Consider the following 23,193-nt stretch of genomic DNA (forward strand, 5'->3'; position numbering starts at 1 on the left):
CATATATGGCCATCTCCGTATATGGAGATATAAGTCGTCCATGCCCAAGTATGGGCTGGTGAGGTCAGACTTTGTGTGATGCGTAGGTTATCTCCATATATGGAGATTCAACATTCCAGGCAATGCTCTCTTCCCTGGTGAGAATTGCCCCTTTATATAGGGCTTGTTTGTGTATTGTATGACATCACGCCACATCATCAGCTGTGGACTCTGTGATGTCATCGTATCTCCATATATGGCCATCTCCGTATATGGAGATATAAGTCGTCCATGCCCAAGTATGGGCTGGTGAGGTCAGACTTTGTGTGATGCGTAGGTTATCTCCATGAGATTCAACATTCCAGGTGTAACTATGGCTACCCGTATGACGTGAGAGGTGGAGGTTGTGATATTTGTGGAGATAAGCGACCAACGGTCGCTTATAGATTTCTAGGTCAGATGGCCCATAGAGTTTGTGATGTCAAACCTAGCAACCCAATATAAACAAACCTGATGTCAGACCTGAAGTATCCTCCAAAACCTTCTCCGGAAACTACAACTGGTCCAGAATGCAGCTGCCCGTATCATCACCAGAACCCCCGCCATCAATCACATCACCCCTGTTTTGTATCAACTCCATTGGCTTCCCATCAAACAACGCATCAACTATAAAATTCTCCTCCATACCTTCAAGGCCATCCATAACCTAGCTCCTCCATACCTATCTGACCTCATTGACATTCACACTCCCTCCCGGTCTCTCAGATCTGCCTCTGCCATCCAATTGACCCCCCCTGACAAACCCTCAGCCTGTGTCTCCACCATGGGGTTACGAGCTTTCAGCCGCTCTGCCCCTCACCTCTGGAACTCCCTACCCCCCGACATCAGAAACTGTGAATCACTCCCCACTTTTAAAACACACCTCAAAACGTACTTTTTTAGGCAGGCATTTGCCTGACCTCTTGTCGCTCTGCTGCTAATTGTTTGTTTTATTGTGATTAGTGATTTGTTTTTTCTGCTGTTTTTATATTGTATTACTGTTTTTTTTTAAATATTATCTGTTGTTTTATACTGTTGTACGGCGACCTTGAGTGCCTTGAAAGGCGCCTTATAAATAAAATGTATTATTATTATTATTATTATTATCCTTTTATACCCATATATGGAGATACAGAGATCTCCATATATGGGCATATTAGAAAGCCCATATATGGGCATATACGGATGACATCAGGGATATCCATATATGGGCATAAAAGGGACAAGGGCTTACAGTTAAACTCATTTAGTGCCACCCCTTTCACCACTAGAGGGCGCCCAGTGGCCAGAGAAAATCCCATAGAGATATGCTGGTATATGCAGAAGCCCTGCAGCCATGACTTGCCTGAACACTTTCCTTTGTGCATGACTGCATGTACAGGAAGAGGATGAAGTTAGCTTGAAGTTAGCTATTGGCTACCAAGCATTTTAGAAGCCTTATTTTCGTCAACTTAGCCATGATTAAACCTTGCACACCTCATGCATGGGAAAAAAACAGAGAAGAATGAGCTCTGAAAAATCCAATGCAATCCAGAGTGGATTTGTGCAGTTTGTTCACAGCTTTCAAACAAAAAAATCCGATTGGAAATCCGTTCAGGCATTCTTGAGATAATCGCCCTTATGTTTTACATGTAATGTAAACAAAAATGGCTGCCCTGTATGTTAGATGGGGTTGTATGGGGGTGGAACATGCAAAATCGCGATTGAAATCATGTTCACCAGATTTGATGGGGTCCAAAAAAAAAAAAAAAAATTCAAAAAAAAAATTTTCAAAAAATTTTTTTTTTTTTTTTTTTTTTTTTTTTTTTTATATCCCGAACTTGTTCGGGATAGGCACCCTGTGATACGATCATATATCCCGAACTAATTCGGGATAGGCACTCAATGAGTTAAGAGATCTCCATATATGGGCATATCAGAAAGCCCATATATGTTCATATACTGATGACATCAGGAATATCCATATATGGGCATAAAAGGGACAAGGACTTACAGTTAAGAGATCTCCATATATGGGCATAAAGGGACAAGGACTGTTACAGTAGATATAGAGATGTCCATATATGGGCATAAATGAACAAGGACTGACAAACACTGAGATCTCCATATAACCTATGGGAATATAAGGGACGAGGACTGTCAGCTTGTAGACCTATTTTCTAAATATTGTTGTACATTAAAAACTTGAAATGGGTCGTTCTGCATAGTACTTGGGATTTGTTGATGTAAATGTTCACATAGAGTGTAATAATTGGTAAAACAAACTTTTGGCCTATTTGTGGAGATAAGCGACCAACGGTCGCTTATCTCCCGATTAGGGAGTCTTACTGGTACAATAAACAAACAAGCCCTATATACTGATGCGGAGATATGAGCAGGGCAAAGGTGTGACGTGTGACCGACCGACGGACGGCCGGTGGAGGTTTTCATAGTAAACTGCTCCCTGACGGTCGCAACTAACCGACGCCAAGGACCTCCAGAGGCCATACAAAGAGTATCTAACCCGAGGCCCCTTACTAAGTAGCATACATTTACAACATACCTTCTCCAAAAACATCAATATTGAACTCCATATGTATATGGATACATACATGTATTTTTATTAATAAAGGATAAAATAAAATAAAAATGCCATAGATGGGCATTCCCAAAAGCAAAATCCCTTTATGCCCATATATGGGGATTTCTGATGTCATCAATCTCTGGCCCTAACTAGCTCAAAAGCCTGCTTTACTCTGATTTACACCCTACCTTTCCAGATGATGACCTATTGGGTACACACTTATGTCCAAATATAGAAATCCCAAGGCATCAAACCTAAGCTTGGCTTTACTAATTAACATATGTTTCATGCCCATATATGGAGATCCCTGTCCCAATGTTATCAATATTAAGGACATATCTGGAAATGCCCATATTTGGTAATGTCCACATATGGGCATGTTTTGACATAACATAGTCAGGGAACTCCATGTATGGGCATAACATTGATTCTGTGAGTGTGCCATGATTCTGTGAGTGTGCTGAGCTCCTAGGGTTGATACCCTCACAAAAACATGAACAAACTCCCCCCAGAATGACAACAACTAGAATCGTCAGAGAAACGCTGTGGTTGGCCAGATTGTCAAGAATTGGCGCGACCTCGCCCTTTAGGGCGAGGTTTCGCATTCCACCCTTGGGTGTCTTACTAGTATACCTTAGAGGAGTTGTGTGGAAATAAAAAAAGGTCCCCCTCTTCTGTGTTGCCTAGAACTGGAGGATTGATTTTGGGGTTTGTATTGTATAGTACAACAGTGTGATGTCATCACATTGTGATTTGCAATACAAACTCCAAGTCAATCCTCCAGTTCTAGGCAACACAGAAGAGGGTGAACTTTTTTTGAAGCGGTGAAAGCCGCTTCCAAGGAGTGGCTTTGTGTGTCCCGTTCATGTCCATATATGGTCATTCCAGTTCAGAATGAACAGGTTTTATCTGTCCCGTACACGTGTGTCCTGTTCATGCCCATATGGTCATTCCAGTCCAGAATGAACAGGTTTTATCTGTCCTGTGTCCCGTTCATGTCCATATATGGTCATTCCAGTCCAGAATGAACAGGTTTTATCTGTGCCGTACATCCAGAATATGTGTGTAACGTCCGTCCAATCCGTGATGATTGGATGATTAAAAATGTCCAATGAGACCATACTTTGAGGATTGGTCAAGCTTCACATGACAATTCGTCCCTCCAGATAAAATCATTCATGCAGAATTGGAAGAATGTATAGTTCACAGAGTTCATAGCTCTAGAACACATAGAATAAAAGTTCACCGCTTCACTTTGAACCGAGGTTTGATTTTTATTTAATTTCCACACAACTCCTCTAAGGTATATGCATAGTTCAATATTGAAAATGGGTGGTCTTCCCCTTTAAGGATAAGATAGTGTAACTGAGGATTGTTCTATACAGAGAACGTATTGTTTCCCCCCCACACATTCTTGTGTGTCACTGATATAACCACTACAGGTGCTCATGTGGGAGGGTATAGAAACGACAAGACACAGCGGCGGCACAGTCGGTAGAGCTGTCTCCTCACAGCTACAACTTAGAAAGTCCTGGGTTCGATTCCTGCTGAGGGTGTGTTCTCTCCTCTGCGTCATCAGTGCCCTTACCCTAGGTGGGGTTGGCAAAGGGGCCTTTCTTTGTGGAGTTTGCATGCCGTAATCCAGGTCTCTATACTGTCAACCGGGGTGCCTGATGGAGGGGAAAGGAACTGGTTGGAATAGCGTGTTCCTTCCAAGATGAAAAGAAGAGGCTTGGACTCCTCCGGCATAGAAAGAAGCATGAGGTCAGTCCGTTGCTCTCCTCAGGTTGGCAGAGGGAGTGTAGCGCCCAGGATTACAGTAGACAATTGACACTGGGTGAAGAATGGGTTACAAAATCGTGGGATCAAAACATTTGAGAAGAGACAAGACAAGCATGTGTCTCCTCCGACTAATACACATGAAGTCACCAGCCACTTCTTTTCACCTACAGAGAGCGGAGGAACATGTTATCTGACCCAGTTCCTCTCCCTGGTGAACAACAGCCAGCTTAACCAACCTGTAGGTCAGGAGTTACTAGTGCAGCACCAGAGATCACGCTCCCCGCCCAGATTCCCACCCTCAAACATGTATAATTGTATCTTTTCAATCATGGACTAAACTTAAAGCATAACATCACCATAATCCCTTTTTAGAAAAAGCCCCTCGGTACATGCTTTAAAATCTGCACATAAAGCTCATTGATATCAAACTATCAAATAAAACTGTAAAACTGAATCCATTCTTTTTGGGTCCAAATTTAACTTCAGTAAGGCCACAGACTTCACGATCAGAGTGGGTGACAATGTTATCACAAGGAAAGAAGAGATTACCTTAGATATATCAACCAGTGATAAAATGGCAACAAAAGTAATCAAGAAAGACTATGCATGGTACTCTATAGCACTTCAAAGGCACTACAATCAAAACTACAGACTTTTCAAAACAAACAAGTCAGACTTCTGCTAGACCTCACACGAAGGACTCACCTAACCCCTGCCCATTATGATAGGGTGGTATGGCTCAGGGTAGAGGACAGACTACAGCAACTTCCAATGGTCCTGGTTTTCGATATACTCAAAGGACCAGCCCATGTACCAAAATACTTAAAAAGAGTGAGAAACGTCCACAGGCACAACAACAGAGTGTCCTCCACTGACCTCATTCGCCGGAGATTCGGCACAAACATGGGGATGAATTGATTTCACTATTATGTCACCAAAATGTGGAATGTCCTATCACCAGCCATCAAAAGGTGTGACTCCCTACCATCCTGTTCATTGCCAGAGGATGTAATACATTAATCAAACATCAGAGAGCGCTGTTGTCTATGTTATTGTCGGTACTACTAATACTATGGGGTTTCACAAACCACATTTCCAGTCCACAAAATCATGGTCACAATTATTGACATATAGTCAAACAGTCCAAGGTATAGGAATATTGATATAATCAGTGGTGTAAAGTAACTAATTGCCATGATTACATGACAATGACGCTCCATAAAAAGCTCTCACATACACAGAAACTAGTGAGATGCCCCCTCAGCCAGCTGGCTCTGTATTCTGCACACAAAAGTAATGCAAGGTGAGCATTAGAACCCCACAAGAATATGATGAGAAATCAAAACGGGGCACAGCGGCGCAGTCGGTAGTGCTGTCACCTCACAGCTAGAAGGTCCTGGGTTTGATTCCCGCTGGGGATGGGCCCTGCGCCATCAGTGCGTGACAGTGCCCATACCCGATTGGTGTTGGCGAAAGGGCCTTTCAGTGTGGAGTTTGCATGCTCTCCCTGTGTAGGTAGGTAGGTGACCCTCAAAAACATGCAGTAATCCTCTATACTGCCTTCCTCCTAGCCAGTCGGAGTGCCAGAGTTGCTCTCCCCAGGTTGGCAGAGGGAGTGTATTGCCCAGGATTACATCTATTTGTCACATTGGAAAGACTCAAACTAAACAGAGAACACGCTGGTATAATACCTGAGTAGTGAGCACTGTGACTGATCAGAAACTAAGGAAATCCTTGACTATGGATGGATGGACGGCCAGACAGCCTCACCATGGAGAGAGGCCGTCACAGCCACAGCCACAGGCCAGTCAGACCTGGCTAGAGAAGACAGGCCGTGCACCACAAATGATGAGGTGGAAGCCGAGCTGCACTTTGTACCTGCCAACCAAAAAACACATGATGATACTTCCAAGTTCCCACAGTTTACAAACAAAGAGTTTGAAAACATGACTAATGACAGAGACAATCTTTCATATCGCTGATATCTGGTGGTTGAAGTATATAGGCCTAGCCTAGGCTACATTTTTAAATATTACACAGCAGCGTGTGAGCATGATGTGGAATGCAGCCACTTTAAAGACTGTCAATCACATGCACCATGCTGTGTAGGCTACCTACAGTAAGGTACACACACACACACACACGCACGCACGCACGCACACACACACACACACGCGCGCACACACACACACACACACACACACACACACACACACACACACACACACACACACACACACACACACATAATTATTTTGTTTCTGTCTCCAGGAAGTGAATGTGGAATTGTTTACTTGTGTTTTGGTGTCTTATAATTCCGTATTAAAGGGATGGGTCTTTTGACAAGAAACGGAAATAAATTGTCAATGATTAATTCATTAATTATCTATCTCTCTCTCTCACACACACACACACACACACACACACACACACACACACACACACACACAGAGAGAGAGAGAGAGAGAGAGAGAGAGAGAGAGAGAGAGAGAGAGAGAGAGATATGAACAACAGAACAAGTCTATGTTTTGCACTTTTTTTTTAATCTCAACCAAACGTGTATCCCATGCCAATAATTTTGCAGAACAGAAACAGAGAGAGAAAGAGGGAAGAGAGAGAGGGGGGGACGAGAGAGCAGAGAGAGAGAGAGAGAGAGAGAGAGAGAGAGAGAGGATGACGACGCAACAACAGCTACGTCACGACCTCACGGTGATGCGACCAACGAGAGAGAGACGAACAAACTCAAACTGTGCCTGTCACTAAACCGACCTTGTTTCCACCACCACCACACAACCATTCTGAGTGACACAGACAAGGGACGCGTTTCTCTCGGCAATGTACTTGGCATCACCGTTCTCGGCCATCATCATAAATAACAATAAAGGCTAACGAGCTAGCCATAGCTATGCTAATGTAAATAGAACGAAGAGTCATGTTTCGTCTCCCCCCGCTGCGGTGTGTTGTGTGTGTGGTGCTGCTGGTGGCTGCTGCTCTAATCTCCGGATGAGAAGAGAGGCAAGCATCGCTCTAACAACACAGATACCGCAGTGAAGCCCTCAGCCCCGGGGCCGCCAGGGTCGTCTGTTTGGACGGATAGAAACCCCGCACACACACTGAGGCGTTGAGGAGGCCAGGTGAGGAGGAGGAGGTGGAGGAGGAGGAGGTGGTGGGAGCCGCCGGGAAGAAGGAGAAGAAACAGCCAGGATGAAGTTCACGGAGCATCTCTCGGCGCACATCACTCCGGAGTGGAGGAAACAATACATCCAGTATGAGGTACCATTAGCTAGCACCGGTGGTGTAAAGTAACTAAGTACATTTACTTCAGTACAATTTGGAGCTGTTTGTACTTTACTTGAGTGTTTCCATTTTCCAATAATTGTACTTCTCCACTATACATCTCTGATCCAAATGTTGTACTTTTACTACAATTATTTGAAAACTTTAGTTTCTAGTTACTTTGTAGATTATTTGTATTACTACAAACATAACACTTCAGCTCTGCTCTGTATGCATTTCGGACACAAAATAGCAACGCATTGTGAGCTTGTAGATCGTCTATTTTCAGACTGCTATTTTCACATTTGAAAACTTGAAATTCTGTAAAATTATTACTTTTGGTTCATGAATTACATTTCGACGCCAATACTTATTGTACTTTTACGCAAGCAAATTTTGAATTCCAGACTTCTACTTGTAATAGAGTATTTCTACATTGCAGTATTGATACTTTTACTTAAATAGACAATGAGTACTTTTCCCACCACTGGCTAGCACACAAGCTAGCTGCCCGTGTGGCTACCTGCCGAGCTAACCCTACGGTAGCCATCTAACCGGGACCCCCACAACAACAGCAACGGCCACTGTTTGCAATCAACCGTGGGGTGCTACGTTTGTGTTATTTCATTGTACTATATATTGCTTTGCTGTATGAAAGGGGATAAAATGTTACACGGCGGAAGGAAGGAAGCAGTGCCAGCCTATAGCTCATTGAAGCTAGCAAACTAGCCAAGCCAGATTTGTTTTTGTTGTAGGGTCTCCTGCTCTGCTGCTGCAGGCAGGTTCATTCTCATGTCTTTGTTTAAAGCTGGTACTCAGTCAAATTCTTTAGTGTCAGTTTAACTGTTGAGTGCGGTGTACTGAGTGAGTGTACCATTTAGTTCGTTTCGTACCTTTGTATTATAAGTGTTGCTGTCTTGTTTCAGTCTTGTTTCACCATGACCAAACTGGTGTAACTGGCAGATTTTGCAATGCGTTTTTTAGACAATGCATTTAGACGAGTCATCACATATTTAGATCATCTTGCAGCCTGTTTAACCCTCTCTGTCTGTCCTAAAACCGCTGACAAAGCAGAAACGTGTTCGTGTTTTTTTCTCCCTTTCTTTTTTACCCTTCCCAATTTTAAACATTGGACTGGATGAGGGTCAGTGAGTGCAAATGGGAGAGAGGAAGGCAATGATGGTAAACCCTGGCCAAATCTGCAACCTTTGACACAACAACGCTGTTTATGGGCCTTTATATCAGGTATCTCTGGTTAAATCCCCAAATAAGCACATCCATAAAAGCTGATCTTGATGCTATGAAAGTTATATTAATATTGGTTATCTTCAGAAGGTCACTGTGACTGTGAAGACTGAAGAGGGTCTGCCCTTAAGGGAACAACTAAGAATGACCCACTGGGTGTGTAATAAACGTGCTATAATTGCTATACAATTAGATACTGGTTTAACCAACTATAGTCTCCTTCCTCTTGATTCAACTAGATTAGACAATTAGACAGACAGTCAGATTTTGAGCAAGGGCCCATGTGCCGAACAAGAGCGGGGAAAGGGCCACACTCTCCACCTCATGTCATTATGCCTGTTTCTGATTGAATACTTTTTGTTGTACTTTTTTAGTCAGAAATGTGAACGGCATGAGGTACAGTCAGACATTAAGGCTAGAACGATAGCACAGAAAAGTCCTGGGAACTTGTTTCCATTGTGGTCCTGTTTTGTATGTGTATTATATTATGTGGTATGTATGTGGTCCTGTGCTTAATGGAACCATTAATGACGAGATGCAACACATTAGGCTTTAATAGCAAGCCTATTAGCTGTGATGAAGCTTGTGTACACCAACGGTTGTAATTGTATGGGCAAGGTTGTGAAATATGCATTAGCCACTGTTATAATATGGTTATATATTTGTACTGTACTGTGCCATACATAGCCTAGTTGCAGTACAGTACAATACTAGCTCCAATTATGAATAATGGACTGTGTGCATCATCAGCAAGCATGTCATTTAACATTACATAACAGTTTAGACATCATTAGTTCTTAATAGTTTTTTTGTCAATAAGCATTTATTTAAATCAGCTATAATGCTAACAAACTGGTCAGTGACTATTTGGTTTGAAGTGGAATGCCGATTGCAGAAACCCCATTTCTATTGGTTACTCTTTCTATGTTTCTTGCTTGTGTTTTCTCCACCTGTCCCTCTCCTGCACGGAGCAGCTCTACCTGCGTTGTTTGGTGATGGCTGTTGCAGCATTCTCTCATAAGTCATTGCCTGCACAATCACACTTGGTTCAGCACTGTGTCACTGCAGCAGCAGAGACCGTTTCAGTGCTTTTGAGCTGAGGCACACACCACCGGCAAAGCCTTTCCTGTTTATAGAAATTGTGACATTGAAGTGGTGTGGAACTATTTTAAGCCTCTGATGACTCTTTGTTCCCCTCCGGAACATGTTCGGAGCAATAGTTTATGTAGCCTAAAGTCTATTCTTCAATTATGTAATGTGTGTATCCTGATTCCCCTCTTCTGATCTACCCACACATTAACATGAATGATAATTGTACTTTGGGAATGGGATGATGGTCCTCATCAGGATATCGGAAAAGCAATCTGAAGACTATCTCTGTGTAACCCCCATCATCACCAGATCAAAGCTGGAATTGTCACACATTGAACCTTTTGCCTTATGGGGATGACTTCTTTTCCGATCTACAGTACAAGCTCTTGTTGATCTGCTATTTTCACGATTTTCCCCCCTTCAATGTTTGAAAATGTGCAATTGTTTTTTTTTTAATGACTGGACATTTTTCAAAATGTTTGCTTAAAATAGTGATGCCAGGGTTAACTGCCAGACCAACTGATAACCATTTAATTAAAACAGTTATGTAACTTAATTAGGATGTTTTAAATCATTCTAATACCAAACTGGTGAAAAGCTGCTGTCATCACATGCTTATTTCTATGACCGTGTCAAGTTGATTCTAGTTTGCTCTTATGGACTTACTGTTCCAGTTAATAACTTATCTGTAATTCTGGACTTGGGCCCAATCAGGCTAGTCTTTCACGTAAGCACACAGGCCTTGAATGAGACCCAGACGGACTCAGGCCAGTGATGTTTTGAGACCCAGGCAGATGCGTGCTGTTCTAGATCACATTTCATGTTTTCTCACTGCAGCTAAGCAGCTGTGTTTGGGTCAGACGCATAGCAAGACAGTTCAACACTTGGCAGTAGTACACCATTATTATGATGAGATGGGATGTGTGTGCTGAACCATAGACTATCAGGCTCTCCAGTTTCATTCTGGCCCAAGCCGCTTCATGCTTGTCATGTTTTCTCACAGCAGCTGTGTTTGGGTCAGATGCGTAGCAGGAGAATACATATTAGGGCGTTAACCGTTAACACTATGAACATTATGTATTTATTTTGCATTTGTAAGCGTGCAGTTGGTATGGACATTTAAAATGTAGTACATCCATTACACTGACTTGTGGACCAATAATATAATATTGATTGCAACAATGTGACTTATTTTCTAGGCAGGCTTACTGTTTGGCAGGCTGACTGGACAACAGTTTACAGGACTGACTGCATAATTGGCTGCCTGGCCAAACAAAAGGATGATATTGATTTCCAAATGATCCTTGACAAAGTAGCTCCTTTCTTTTTTACCTTGATAAATATCTGGCATGACGGAAGCCTTTTTAATACAAAGGCTTGGCTATCTATCGTCTGTGTTCGAGGAAAGCTAATTTATCCACCAATCAAATGTAGTCCAGGAGTCGAGGACAGTGTTTTTAGTGATAATAGTCAAGTTCTGAAGAGAGCTGAGTGGGGGTGAGTAGGAGGAGAGAATGGGAGAGTAGACCGAAAGATGAAGAGTCGGAAAAGGTAGAGGTCAGGAAGATGGAAGGGGAGAAACTAAGGCTCAAAAGGAGAAAGCAAGAAAGAGCTTGCAGGTGTTGAGAGTCAGGGTGGGAGAGCATGTTGCGGTATTCATGTATGGAAGTCACTTTGCTGATGGTGGCTGGTTTCGGTCAGAACAACATGCAGAGCCATGGAAGAAAATGGAGAAGAAATCCTCAGCTGTCAACTAAGTAAGGCTGTAACCGAACGTTCGTAGGTTCGAACGTTCGCTCGATACGTTGGCAATCAAAGTTCTAAATTAATGGGTTCAGGTATTTCTTTCTTTTTTCTTTTTAAAATCATTCAGCGATGCAACATATTATACTAGTAATTGGTGCGATATGGCCTACATATGGCTCACCATTAGGTTCAGAACATTTTTCTTTGCCCTTTTTTCTGCAACAGCCTTTTGTTATACTATTGTGTAAATGCATAAAGTCATGTAACTGAATGTGCTCCCAGTACAGTAGGATTATTATTATTCTTTTTAGAGCACATATTCCTTGGCACACATTGCACGGTTTAATGGCCTACCTCAAGGAGGAAAGTGACAGAGTTCCTGATATATCCAGATGCTATCTTAAAATACATGCACTAAACCATGATTTCCTGGTGAGCCAATTCCACTAAAAGGCCCCACAGACGAAATGCGATATTGCATCAGATCAGAACTCGTGGCCGGGGGTTGATCGGTGATCATTTCAAATGACAATGATTCTCTTTCTTGAATTCGGGCCGGTATATCCCGCTGTGCCAAGTGAAATATCTGAGACCATTACACACAAGACCGACGTCTAGCGATTCTAGCCTCTTGGCGATCTCGGAGGGAATTTTTTTATTCCTCAAGAGAAATAAAATCAAGAGTTTTTTTTATATTTAATGGGCCCAACCACCCTATTCTACCACCCTATTCTATCACCTCTCAAAAAAGCCTTTCCCCACACGTGGGGATATATAATATCGTTATTATATTTATATAAGATAGGCTAATAATATATTTGGCTTGGAGTCACAACGGTGAGGTTTGGTTTGACATTTAATTACCTTGAGTGCTGCATCTGTGAAGAATTAATCCGGTTTTTAGGTGAAAACAAGAAGAATGCAATACCCTGACAGTGTAATGGAACTAAATGAACCCTACATGTCCATTTTCCTTTTTGGACAGTTGGTTGAAGGCTTGGATGAGGCGGTGGGACAGTCAGACCGACAGAGTTCAAGTTTAATCTCTCTCTCTTTTTTTTACTTGGCCTAGGCTATTGAGCGCGGAGAAAGGCTCACCTGAAAGCATTCTCACTGATTAATCTGACGGAATCTGCACACACGCACACACACACACACACACACACACACACACACACACACACACACACAAAATCAATCAATCAATCAAAAAAGCGTAAAAGTAAAGTAGGCCAAACCAATTAAGATCCGCAGCTGATTCTAGACTCGCTAATAACTTTCCAGCTCTGCTCTCCTCCAACTCCAAGTTACATTAAACTTATGGTTCTCACTCTCAGCAAATGTATGATTCTCCATGTTTCCACCTCAAAATGCTGGATCATAATTCTCCATGTTTCCACCTCAAAATGCTGGACCCGACAGGACCTTTCTCTCTCTCTCTCTCTCTCTCTCTCTCTCTCTCTCTCTCTCTGGGACATTGGATTTGGATCTCCGTGCCGTCAGGCCGTCGGAATATCGAGATTTATTAGCCACTTGCGCGCTACCCACTTTATAGCCAATTCAGTTATTTTAAACAATAAGCCTACAGATCACATCATATTCATATATAGGTTGTCAGTTGTCAGAACGTGTCACTTTGTTGTCATGGTCTAGCTCTGTTTTGGACCATTGAACAAAGATGGATAATGATGAATGGGTTCACTTTGCGAACGGGACATGTTGGATTGGATACTAGGCTACTTCAGTGGAGAGACGACATGGAGTGCCTACAAAAAATGCCTACAGTTTTTTGATAAAAAAAAAAAAGATCATTCTGTGCTTTTCCCATTTCGGGTAATTGTGTGTTGTCAGTGTGTAGCCTGTAACTGTGTGTATCATCAACTCTCGATGCGCGCACAGCACTGAACGGGACAATAGGCCTACAAACCAATAGGGAGTGCGGCAGTGCGCTCGCTAGGACGCACAGTTTATTTCAGCCGTAGGCTACATCGTTATAACATAATAAAATTCATTAAAAAGGGAAGAAACATATGGACCATATGGAATAATAGCCTACTAACTGTCAAACCAAACCTTGCCGTTGTGACGCCGTAAAAGATGATTTGACAACTCCAAGCCAAATATATTATTAGCCTATCTTATATAAATATAATAAAGATATTATATATCCCCACGTGTTGTCGTGGGGAAATGCTTTTTGTGAGGTGATAGAATAGCATACACTGCCCTAGCCAAATCTGTGCAGCAAAAAAAAAAAAAAAAAAGAGAGAGAGAGAAAAAAGAACGCCAGTGTCCACTCCTAAAAGGCAGAAGAGGAGCAGCTGGTTTGAATATAATCTGAAGTAAACCCGGTAGCTCATTCAGACGACAATAATTGTAAAGGATTTGTACCCGATGGCCCGAGAATATCAAGCAAGTTTGATATTCTCAGAAGAGCTCCCGAGGCCATAAAAAGCACATTAACATAATCCAATCGTGTCGGGGTACCGTTCAAACCCAAGACCGAGTCCGGGGCCGACCGAACGATTTTCCTGGGGGGTCATTCCGAAATCTGCTCGGGATGAATCGGCCCCAGGATCTGCTCAATGTGAATGGGCCTTAAAGGCAATAAAATACCCAAATCTGCAACAACAATAACAGCCTGCTGGAGAGACAGTCTCTACTTTGCTGTGGAGATGCAATTTGTTCACTGCTCCCTGTTAGTCAGACAGACAGACAGACAGACAGACAGACAGACAGACAGACAGAGACACACACACACACACACACACACACACACACACACACACACACACACATTCTTTAGATGGACGTGAATGGAATTAGCTTTGAGAGAAAAGAAGCCTTTTACGGTACATTCATTCTGAAATATGAGACATTGCACATTGGTCATTTGCTGATAATGTCAAGGAAGAGGTTGAGAGAGTCTTTGTGCACATGTTTTTGTTTGCTTTTCTAGTGATGCAAGTTGCAACTGTTAATCAAACTAATCAAGTTAATCAATTTTCAAAAATAGCTTGAGCTTGTAGGTCTGCTTTTTCTGTATGTATATAACATGGGGCAGCTTAAGTGGTTAATCAGACTAATCCATTTAGTAAATTAATTAAAATACATTTTCTATTTCTTTTGCATTGATGTATATATTTCTTAAAGGACAACTTAGTTTTTTATACAACAAGGGTTCATATTTTAGATTGTAATTAGAGAAAAGAAAAGATGAGTGTTAAAATGTTTTCATTTACTTCTTTCTATCGTTTTAGCGATTTTGATTTCAGTGGGTGGGGTAAGTGACTACATATGTCTTTTTAGATACAATAAGCTGGCGATTTCTTTATTACTATTTACAGTAACACTACTAGCCCCCATAAGTCACATCTGCCCAATGAAAGATTGCGGTGCATCTTGGTAATGGGCTTATTGTGTCTAAAAATACATATTTAGCCACTTGTACGCATGCCCCCACCCACTGAAATCTAAATCATTAAATCTCTAAAACGGTAGAAAGCAGTAAATGAAAACATTTTAACACATCTTTTCTTTTCTCTATTTACAAATTTGAAACCTTGTTGTAAAAACAAAACAAAACAAAGTTGTCCTTTAAATCATCCCCCAAAATCTGGCTTTTCAATTATTTGATTAATCAAAACAATAATCAATAGAGTAAACGCTAAGAATATAATTGATAGTTGCAGCCCTACTCTTTGAATTTTAATTGATGGCACATAGTCGAGAGCAACAGAAAAGGTATAACAGAGGGACATGGCTTGAGAATGATTATATTTCTCAGCATGGCTGTGTTATCTTCTGTTATCTGCATTGCATGTTCAATTGTCGTGTAGTTTTGTGTGTACATGCTGCTGTGTGTGTTTTAATGGTCAGGCCATGGAGTGTGTGTTGTTTGTGCATGAGATTGTCTTTATCTGTGTATATGTGTGTTCTGGTTCAGTTGTTGTTCATCAGTAATGCAATGCTCAGCAGCAAATAGTCATGGACGACAGACACTTCTTCTACTGGTATTATCATATGAAAGGGGGGGAAAAACTGAGGGATAGTGTTGAGAATACAGACTGGGATGAAGACATGACAATGAAGGAGCGAAGGAGCGAAGGATGGAAGACAGAGGGACGGAGGAGAGAGAGGGGGGGAGGGAAAGAATTAGAGAGAGGTAAGAAGGACATCGAAGAGGAGAATTGAGTTCGATGGCACAAGCTACCACCTGACTGGCATTAGAGGGATCATAGTCATACACATACCACACGCAGACACGCACGCACGCACGCACGCACGCACGCACGCACGCACACACACACACACACACACACACACACACACACACACACACACACACACACACACACACACACACACACGTACATACCAATGTACATGTACTCCCACACACACATCTGTGGGTGTTACTTTTTCCCACTCCCTGAAGTAGGTACTGACTAGGTGAAGGTATGTCCAGCCCTGGGGCTCAAGTTCATTCCAACCTAAGCACTCTGTCATGTGGAGACTGGACCCGGGCCATATGACTTCAAACAAGTAATGTGGTAAGATAAAATAGGGATAGGATTACCCAGAGCAGACTGATTAAAATTATGGGCGATATGATAGGGTGCTACCACATGGGCTCAGTACCCTGATTAGTGAGTCCCAGGGTTGGATTCCCGGCCAGCCAGACCATTTGCTGAATATAATTTGTGAAGTAGCCTGCTTGCTCAGGGGACGAATTGATACTTGACCATCAGCTCAAAATTTGTGTTAGATCCTGTCTCTAGGTGAGACATAACCTTTGACACAATCTAAATGTCTCTACAGAAGAAAAAGAACAAAAAAGTTACATAGTGGCAGTGCTGCTTTAACTAGACAGAAAGCTACCAAACTTTTATAACGGAGACACAGTGTTCTGAAATGTGCTCATTTGATCAGATTTTCCCCCCTAGATGGTTTCAGTAAAATGTTTAATGAGTCCCTTTTCCTATGTAGTCTCCATAAATCTATATAATAACTATTAGAGCTTCATTCTTGTTCTCTCTCACACGCTGCGTTTTAGAACTAGTGTAAATCCAGCTGTCAAATGGCACCAACAGAGAAGTCAAGTTAAGCAGGAAAGTGTTCATTATTTCACACTTTGGCAAGATAAATGTACTTGAATGGAAACGTAATATTGATTCCTTTTTGAAACAATGACTCATCTTCTATTCTGCCAGTCCTGCTACCAGAACAGAACAGAGATTAATATCACATAAGAGGGAAGTCATCAAGTCGACCTGCTGTAGGTCCAGCTTGGATATGCTTGTTTTTCTTTTTAGAGACTCAGTCTAAACTTCCTTAATTGAACAATTCAGTCATGTCCTTCCATGGTCCATAGTGACTTGTTAATAATAGGTTAAAGGAGAAGCTACAGTGAAATAGTATGTGGATTCCTTAATGAAAATAAGAATACCTTGATTATCTCGATTTAGTTTTTTCATATAATTTCAATTCAAATGTATTATAGTGCCAAATCTCAACACTTCTCTCGGCTAGGTGTTTAATCAAACGAATCGATACAATCTATTATGAAAACAATAAATACATCGATAGTCAACAATTTAATCAAATCAATCAAAAAATGTACTTTGGGCCTGTCATTAGCAGTTCTGCTATCTTCACTAGTTTCGCGTGACACGTCCCTCGTGTTAGGAAGTATAATATATGAGATAAGTGGTTAATTGATTAGTTGACATAATAATATTTCATGAAGGGCGCCCGCTGGCCTACTGGTCCAGGTGCGTACCACATGCTTTGTGTAGCCTGGCGGCGTCGCCGGTTTGATTCCCGGTCCGGACGACATTTGCCGCATGTCACTCCCCGTCTCTCCCCATTTCCTCTCGATCTACTATCCTATCAAATAAAGGCATAAAAAGACCCAAAAACAAATCTTGTGCTATCGATCGTTGCTGTCCTAGATCCGAAGCTATCCCCTCCGCTGGGAAGAAAGTAAGAAACCTCAGGCACACTCAGGCTCTCAGGACGGGTGGCCGACTAACTGCTGATTGTACTGGTGGGGAAGAGAAACACGGTAAGAGGAGAGAGACCGAGATAGAGCAAGATGGATACAAGCTCCAGCAACTATAAAGACAACAAAAACAACAATAATAGTTGGCATAATGACAGTCTAATATAATATCAGTCTGCACAGTCATGTTTCATGGAAATTGATCTGTAGTTGATTAAAATAGATTTATCCTCTTGGTGAATTTGATATAGCCTAATTAGCCCTAGTCCCCAGTGGAGACCCAAACTGAATATACACTCTCACCCAGAGACCCAGGCATGTTCAGACTCGGTAGAACTGTGGTCATGTGGGTACCCACCACAGGTGAGCCCACAAACCATTTCAACTCGTAACCCGGTCATTTGAGGGGATGCTGGACCAAATTCTTATTTTGATTAAAGCCGACAGCCTTAGTCGTGCGGATGGTGTCAGCAAGAGTCATTCTCCTACAGTTTCCTGCCCTGCAAGAAACTCAGGTGTTTGATGTTCCTGATGATACCACACACACACACACACACACACACACACACACACACACACACACACACACAGTACACACACCATTGGGCATTGTCATTGCATTGGATCCATATGTCACACATCAAAATGCTTGCTCTTCTGTGGGAGACAGATGAGAACATTATCCAGTTATGACTCACATAATCCTTCTGACAGTTTGGTGTCGAGATATGATTTTCAGCTTGTGGTGGGGGGCTCTGAGGAAAGGAATGGAAAATGTACCATTAGGCGAGGGAAGTAGAGGGTGTGAAAAGATCAAGCACACATTAAGCAATTGAGTTGGAATAGAAATGGTGTGAGGGGGAGGAGAAATAATAGGTGAGAGAAATCAAAAATTAAAGAGGGTGAATGGCAGAATGTTCGAGGAGGATAGAGAGAAAGAGACGGGTCAGTTGTAGTCCACATTCACTGAGGACAAGCTAAATTACTTGTATACACACGCATGCTTTAACACACAATCCTTGTTCTCACGTGCGCATTTTCCACAGGTACTTAATGGGGTACTATTTAGTATTCACTCAAGACTGGGTCCGGCCTTGCGAAGCGGTGCCTTAAAAGTGACGTATACGCGCTGCTGATACTGATTGGTCGGAGAATCTGGCTCACTGGCTGAGCTGTGTCTTCATAACAACTTGAGACAGATTTGAGTTTGCAGTCACGGCTGCAAATCAAATATAAAAGCAACGCCTGTTTGTTTTATAGGCTATATCTGTTTATAAAGAGGACGATTATAGGCAGAATTGTGTTCCCCAGCCTTCAGTTGAGATTCCACGAAGCACCAAGAACATAAAATATAATTTTTGACTGTTTGACAGTGCTGGCGGGCCGTTTATAGTACAATTTAGGAATGAAGCTGGGGGCCGCATAAAAGTTGTCATCGGCCGCATTTGGCCCCCGGGCCGCACTTTGGACACCACTGCTGTAGTGGAAAACCTACATATAAAAATGCGGTGCGGTGTGGTGCCGTGTAGTGTCGGGCTAAAAACTGGTATGGAAAACTGCCTTAAGTCTTGTGTTTCTCTTCCTGTTGCGCCCAAACATACAAAATCACACACAGTCACACAGCAGTGGAGATGCCAATGTGGTTTCACAGTGGCGAGTGGTTGATGATGGCGTGTGTGTGTGTGTGTGTGTGTGTGTGTGTGACCAATTTAATCTACAAACTCACTGAACTGCTTGTATATCTGCTATTTTCAAAGAATCTGGAATGGACTTCAACACAAATCTTGTGTGGGTGTCCTTGGTTTTTATAAATGTGGGTGTCCTTATGAAAATGTTTGAGAACCACTGCCCTAAAACAACATTATAGGCAAAACAGTTTGACTGACCTGCCCTACTCGTTTATTTTGGGCTTGTCTCACCTGGTTGCTTGTTTCTCCTGCAAAATCTGGCAACACTGAATATGTCTGTGGCTGAGTAACCACAAGGTGAGCAAGCGGCCAGCCCAGGACATTGCTGTGATGGAAAAGTAAACCTCAACACACAGAGGCAACAGGACGTGACTGACGAAGGGTTTGATAGATGGAATAGATAGGATAGAGGTGGGGAGAGTGAAGGGCAGAAAGAGAGAGAGAGAGAGACGGAGAGAGAGAGAGAGAGAGAGAGAAGTAGGGTAATCTGAAAGGATAAGCCTGGCTGTCCTCGTTCCTGTTACACTGTGTTATGTTTTGGAAACTTATGCCTTAGCACCTGCTGAGTTTGCCTACCGATGACATGCGGGAGAAAAAAATACTCACTGCTCAATCTAAGAGTAGTGTGGGAAAGTGTGTTTATGTTGTATAACAGGCTAGAATCGCATTGTGCAAAATTGAGCACCTACAGCAGGGAGTTCCACGAGTGCTCAACATTCAAAACTTTACAGCCAGCTACTTTTGAGTGACCGTTTATGATCTTACCACATTACAGCTAACACATTTTTGTTTTTTTGCGAGCTACCTCTCACCTGACTCTGATTGTTCTATTGAACCTTAGTTTGGTTGATTATTTGATTTGCTAATAACCCACATATGGTGGTTGGTTATAACATTCTAGGATGAGACACAATTAAGTTTCCATTATTTCCATGTATGGTCCTCATCCCACAAACAAACAAAAAAGATGTCCAACCACATAAAGCTCTTTACTATCCATTCCAATCACATGGTTCTCACTTTACTCTGCTCGGTTTGCCTGAGTGCCTCCAACGGTCAGAGGTTTACCCAGAGACGGGAGGGCTGACCTGGGATCACATCACTGCTGGGTCTGTGTGTGTGAGAGAGGAGAGGAGCTGTTTGTCTTGGTGTAGCAGGGAAAACAGAGTGAAGGCAGCGGATCTGGATTGAGTGTTGGTGGACGTCATTGTACACATTCATAAACATCTGTATTTGTCTCCAACTCTCCATCATTCTCTCTCCCTCTCGCCTGCTGAGTGTCTGATTCCTCGGGTTACATTTAGTAAGACAGACTGATCGACATGTTTTGTTTTGATCAATGGTGGATTCCCGCCATGAGATGCCATCAGAACCCTCAACCCTGCTGTGACTGGTTGAAAGTTTAGGATGGGGATCCTTACATTTCAACCAGTAACAACATGACATGTACTGTGGAGCTGTCCTGTGTTCTAGGGGTGCAAGTTTGCAACAGTAAATTGAACTAACCAATTTAAGAAATTATAAATAAATAAATAAATGTTTGATAATCAAAATGGCAGATTTACAAGCTTGTGTGTGACACGGGTAAATGGTTAATCAGGCTAATTGATTTGGTCAATTATAAAAAAACTAAAAAAACACTTCTCAATGATCCGAGTAATCAAAAAACAATGTTGATAGAATAATCGCTGAGAAGAAAAAAATCAGTTGTTGCAGCCATAAATGTGGCATCTAGTTTGTTCAAGTATCTATTAGGGCTGTGAAAATGTGCCAAAAATAGCATTCGAATATTCGCCCGAAAATCCCCCGTATATTCGAATAAATTCGAATATTCGAAAATAACGAATAATTCGAAGCATTCGCAATTCGAAGCTCTTTTTTTTCTTTAGACGTTATATTCACACCATTACCGCCGTTGTCTTTTCTGATCTTTCTTGCACCCCCTCCCCCAGGTTCACACCTCGTCCTCGACAGCTGTTTTAACAAAGGAACGAGCCTATATGCATATGAATAGACCTGTCCTGTATAGTAGGCGACATTCGCCACGCAAACATTGAATCACCAATTCACCATTGATTGCACCACTGAATACAGCAGGAGACATAACCTGTTTTGTGTACTATATTATTTATTCAGCACAAACTTAGTAAAACAATACAAAGTACACACTCACAGCTGAGCTCACACAGTAACATTCTCTTGTCAACATTTCCCTTCAATTCTGTAACATTGCAATGATTGAATGCATCATTGGCCAATAGGCCTACAACTTGTATAGCGCTCTCTGCGCGCTGAAAATGCGCTTTCTTACATGCATACAGCTGATTGTGCTCTGACACACTATGACACTACTGTAACATTTTCTTTTAAATACAACCAGGGAAAAATAACAAACGGCCTAGCCTATAGGCATATACTTCGTTTAAATACAATTACAGTCAGTCTACCTCTGTATCATTTAACAACAGCAACATTTTCTTTTAAATAAAATCAGGAGAAATAACAAATAGGCAAGTCTAGTAGGCCTTTATACTTCGTTTAAATAAAATTAAACAGTTCCGAGAACTGTAGTTTTCAGGAGTCGTACTAGGAGGTAGTTTTAACCCAGATTAACAACTTAAAATAAAGTGCTATAAACGTAAAATAAGTAGGCTCAAGGCTGTAATACTTACAGTACAAAAACGTTAGTACAACAACTTAAAATAAAGTGCTATAAACGTAAAATAAGTAGGCTCAAAGCTGTAATACTTACAGTGCAAAAACGTTAGTAGAACTGGACTGGTAAAGCATAATTTCCCATTGAAAGTCAAGGCCTTTTAATCCGCTCACTCACTGTGACAGACCATAATCACTTTTTTTTGGCTTTTTGACTTTTTGGCAGATTGTTTGCTAGAAACACGAGGTGGTCCACATTTTCAGAACACAGCGACGCTCTCTTTTTATTGACTATATTTCCAGCGTCGGAAAAGACGCGTTCCGAACGCACTGACGATCCAGGGACGGCGAGATATATCTTAGCCATCTTGGCGAGGTTAGGATATTTCCCACATTTTTTTCCCCACCAAGCCAGAGGAGATGAATCAGGAGCTAAAGTGGGCTCTTGCTCATACATCATCAACTCGTTTTGAAGCTGCACTCGAGGGTCGTCCTGGGCTGGCACAGCTACGCAGTAAGTGTCCCCAAAGAGATCACCCATTGCAGATAGAGCCGTTTTTCGAGTTGATTGTTGATCACGGGGCTGTGGTTCGGGCTCGGGTTCACTGGCTTCTTCCAGGGCTAGGTTCTGTCTCATCTCCTCCAGTACAGCCGCCTTTACCTATAGACAAGACAAGACAAGACAAGACAAGACAAGACGGGAGAAATTAGTTACAACGGTAAAAGGAGACGAGGAGGAGACAGCTAGGACATACAATTTGATTAAAAAAAAATGAGAATAAAGAAAGTAGATATTATCGGCCTACCTCCCGTTTTTGTCCAGCGTTCAAGTGAACGAGGGTGCGAAAGCGTGGATCCAGGTAGCTTGCTTTGCTCAGCAGCTTAAATCCACGGCTTTCCTCCTGGGTATACCGCTTCTCCAGGTCGGCGGCGATCTTTGATTTCATTTCTTTCACCCCGGCAGGGTCTGGTTCATCCGGCGTCCGTTTCACAGAAGCTAATAGGACGTGTTTTAAAGGCAGTACAGCCGACGCAGTGGGATACACGTCCGTAGACAATGCTTGTGTTGCCACTTTGAATTGTTTAAGGCCATCTTGCACCTGTTAAATAAATAGCATTATCAT

General features: G+C 42.1%; 1 protein-coding gene across 1 annotated transcript in view; it reads left to right on the forward strand.

Annotated features, from left to right (window-relative positions):
* Positions 1-7,171: 7,171 nt before the first annotated feature.
* Positions 7,172-23,193, forward strand: part of LOC308285625 (xenotropic and polytropic retrovirus receptor 1 homolog) — a 58,110-nt gene continuing 42,088 nt past the window's right edge. The window contains exon 1 of the mRNA XM_080726442.1: positions 7,172-7,636. Coding sequence (XP_080582568.1) covers positions 7,568-7,636 — 69 coding nt within the window. The 5' untranslated portion in view covers positions 7,172-7,567. The remainder of the gene's footprint in view (positions 7,637-23,193) is intronic.

Source organism: Nannobrachium achirus (genome assembly GCF_963921795.1).
Source record: "Nannobrachium achirus genome assembly, chromosome: 5".
NCBI lineage: Eukaryota > Metazoa > Chordata > Actinopteri > Myctophiformes > Myctophidae > Nannobrachium > Nannobrachium achirus.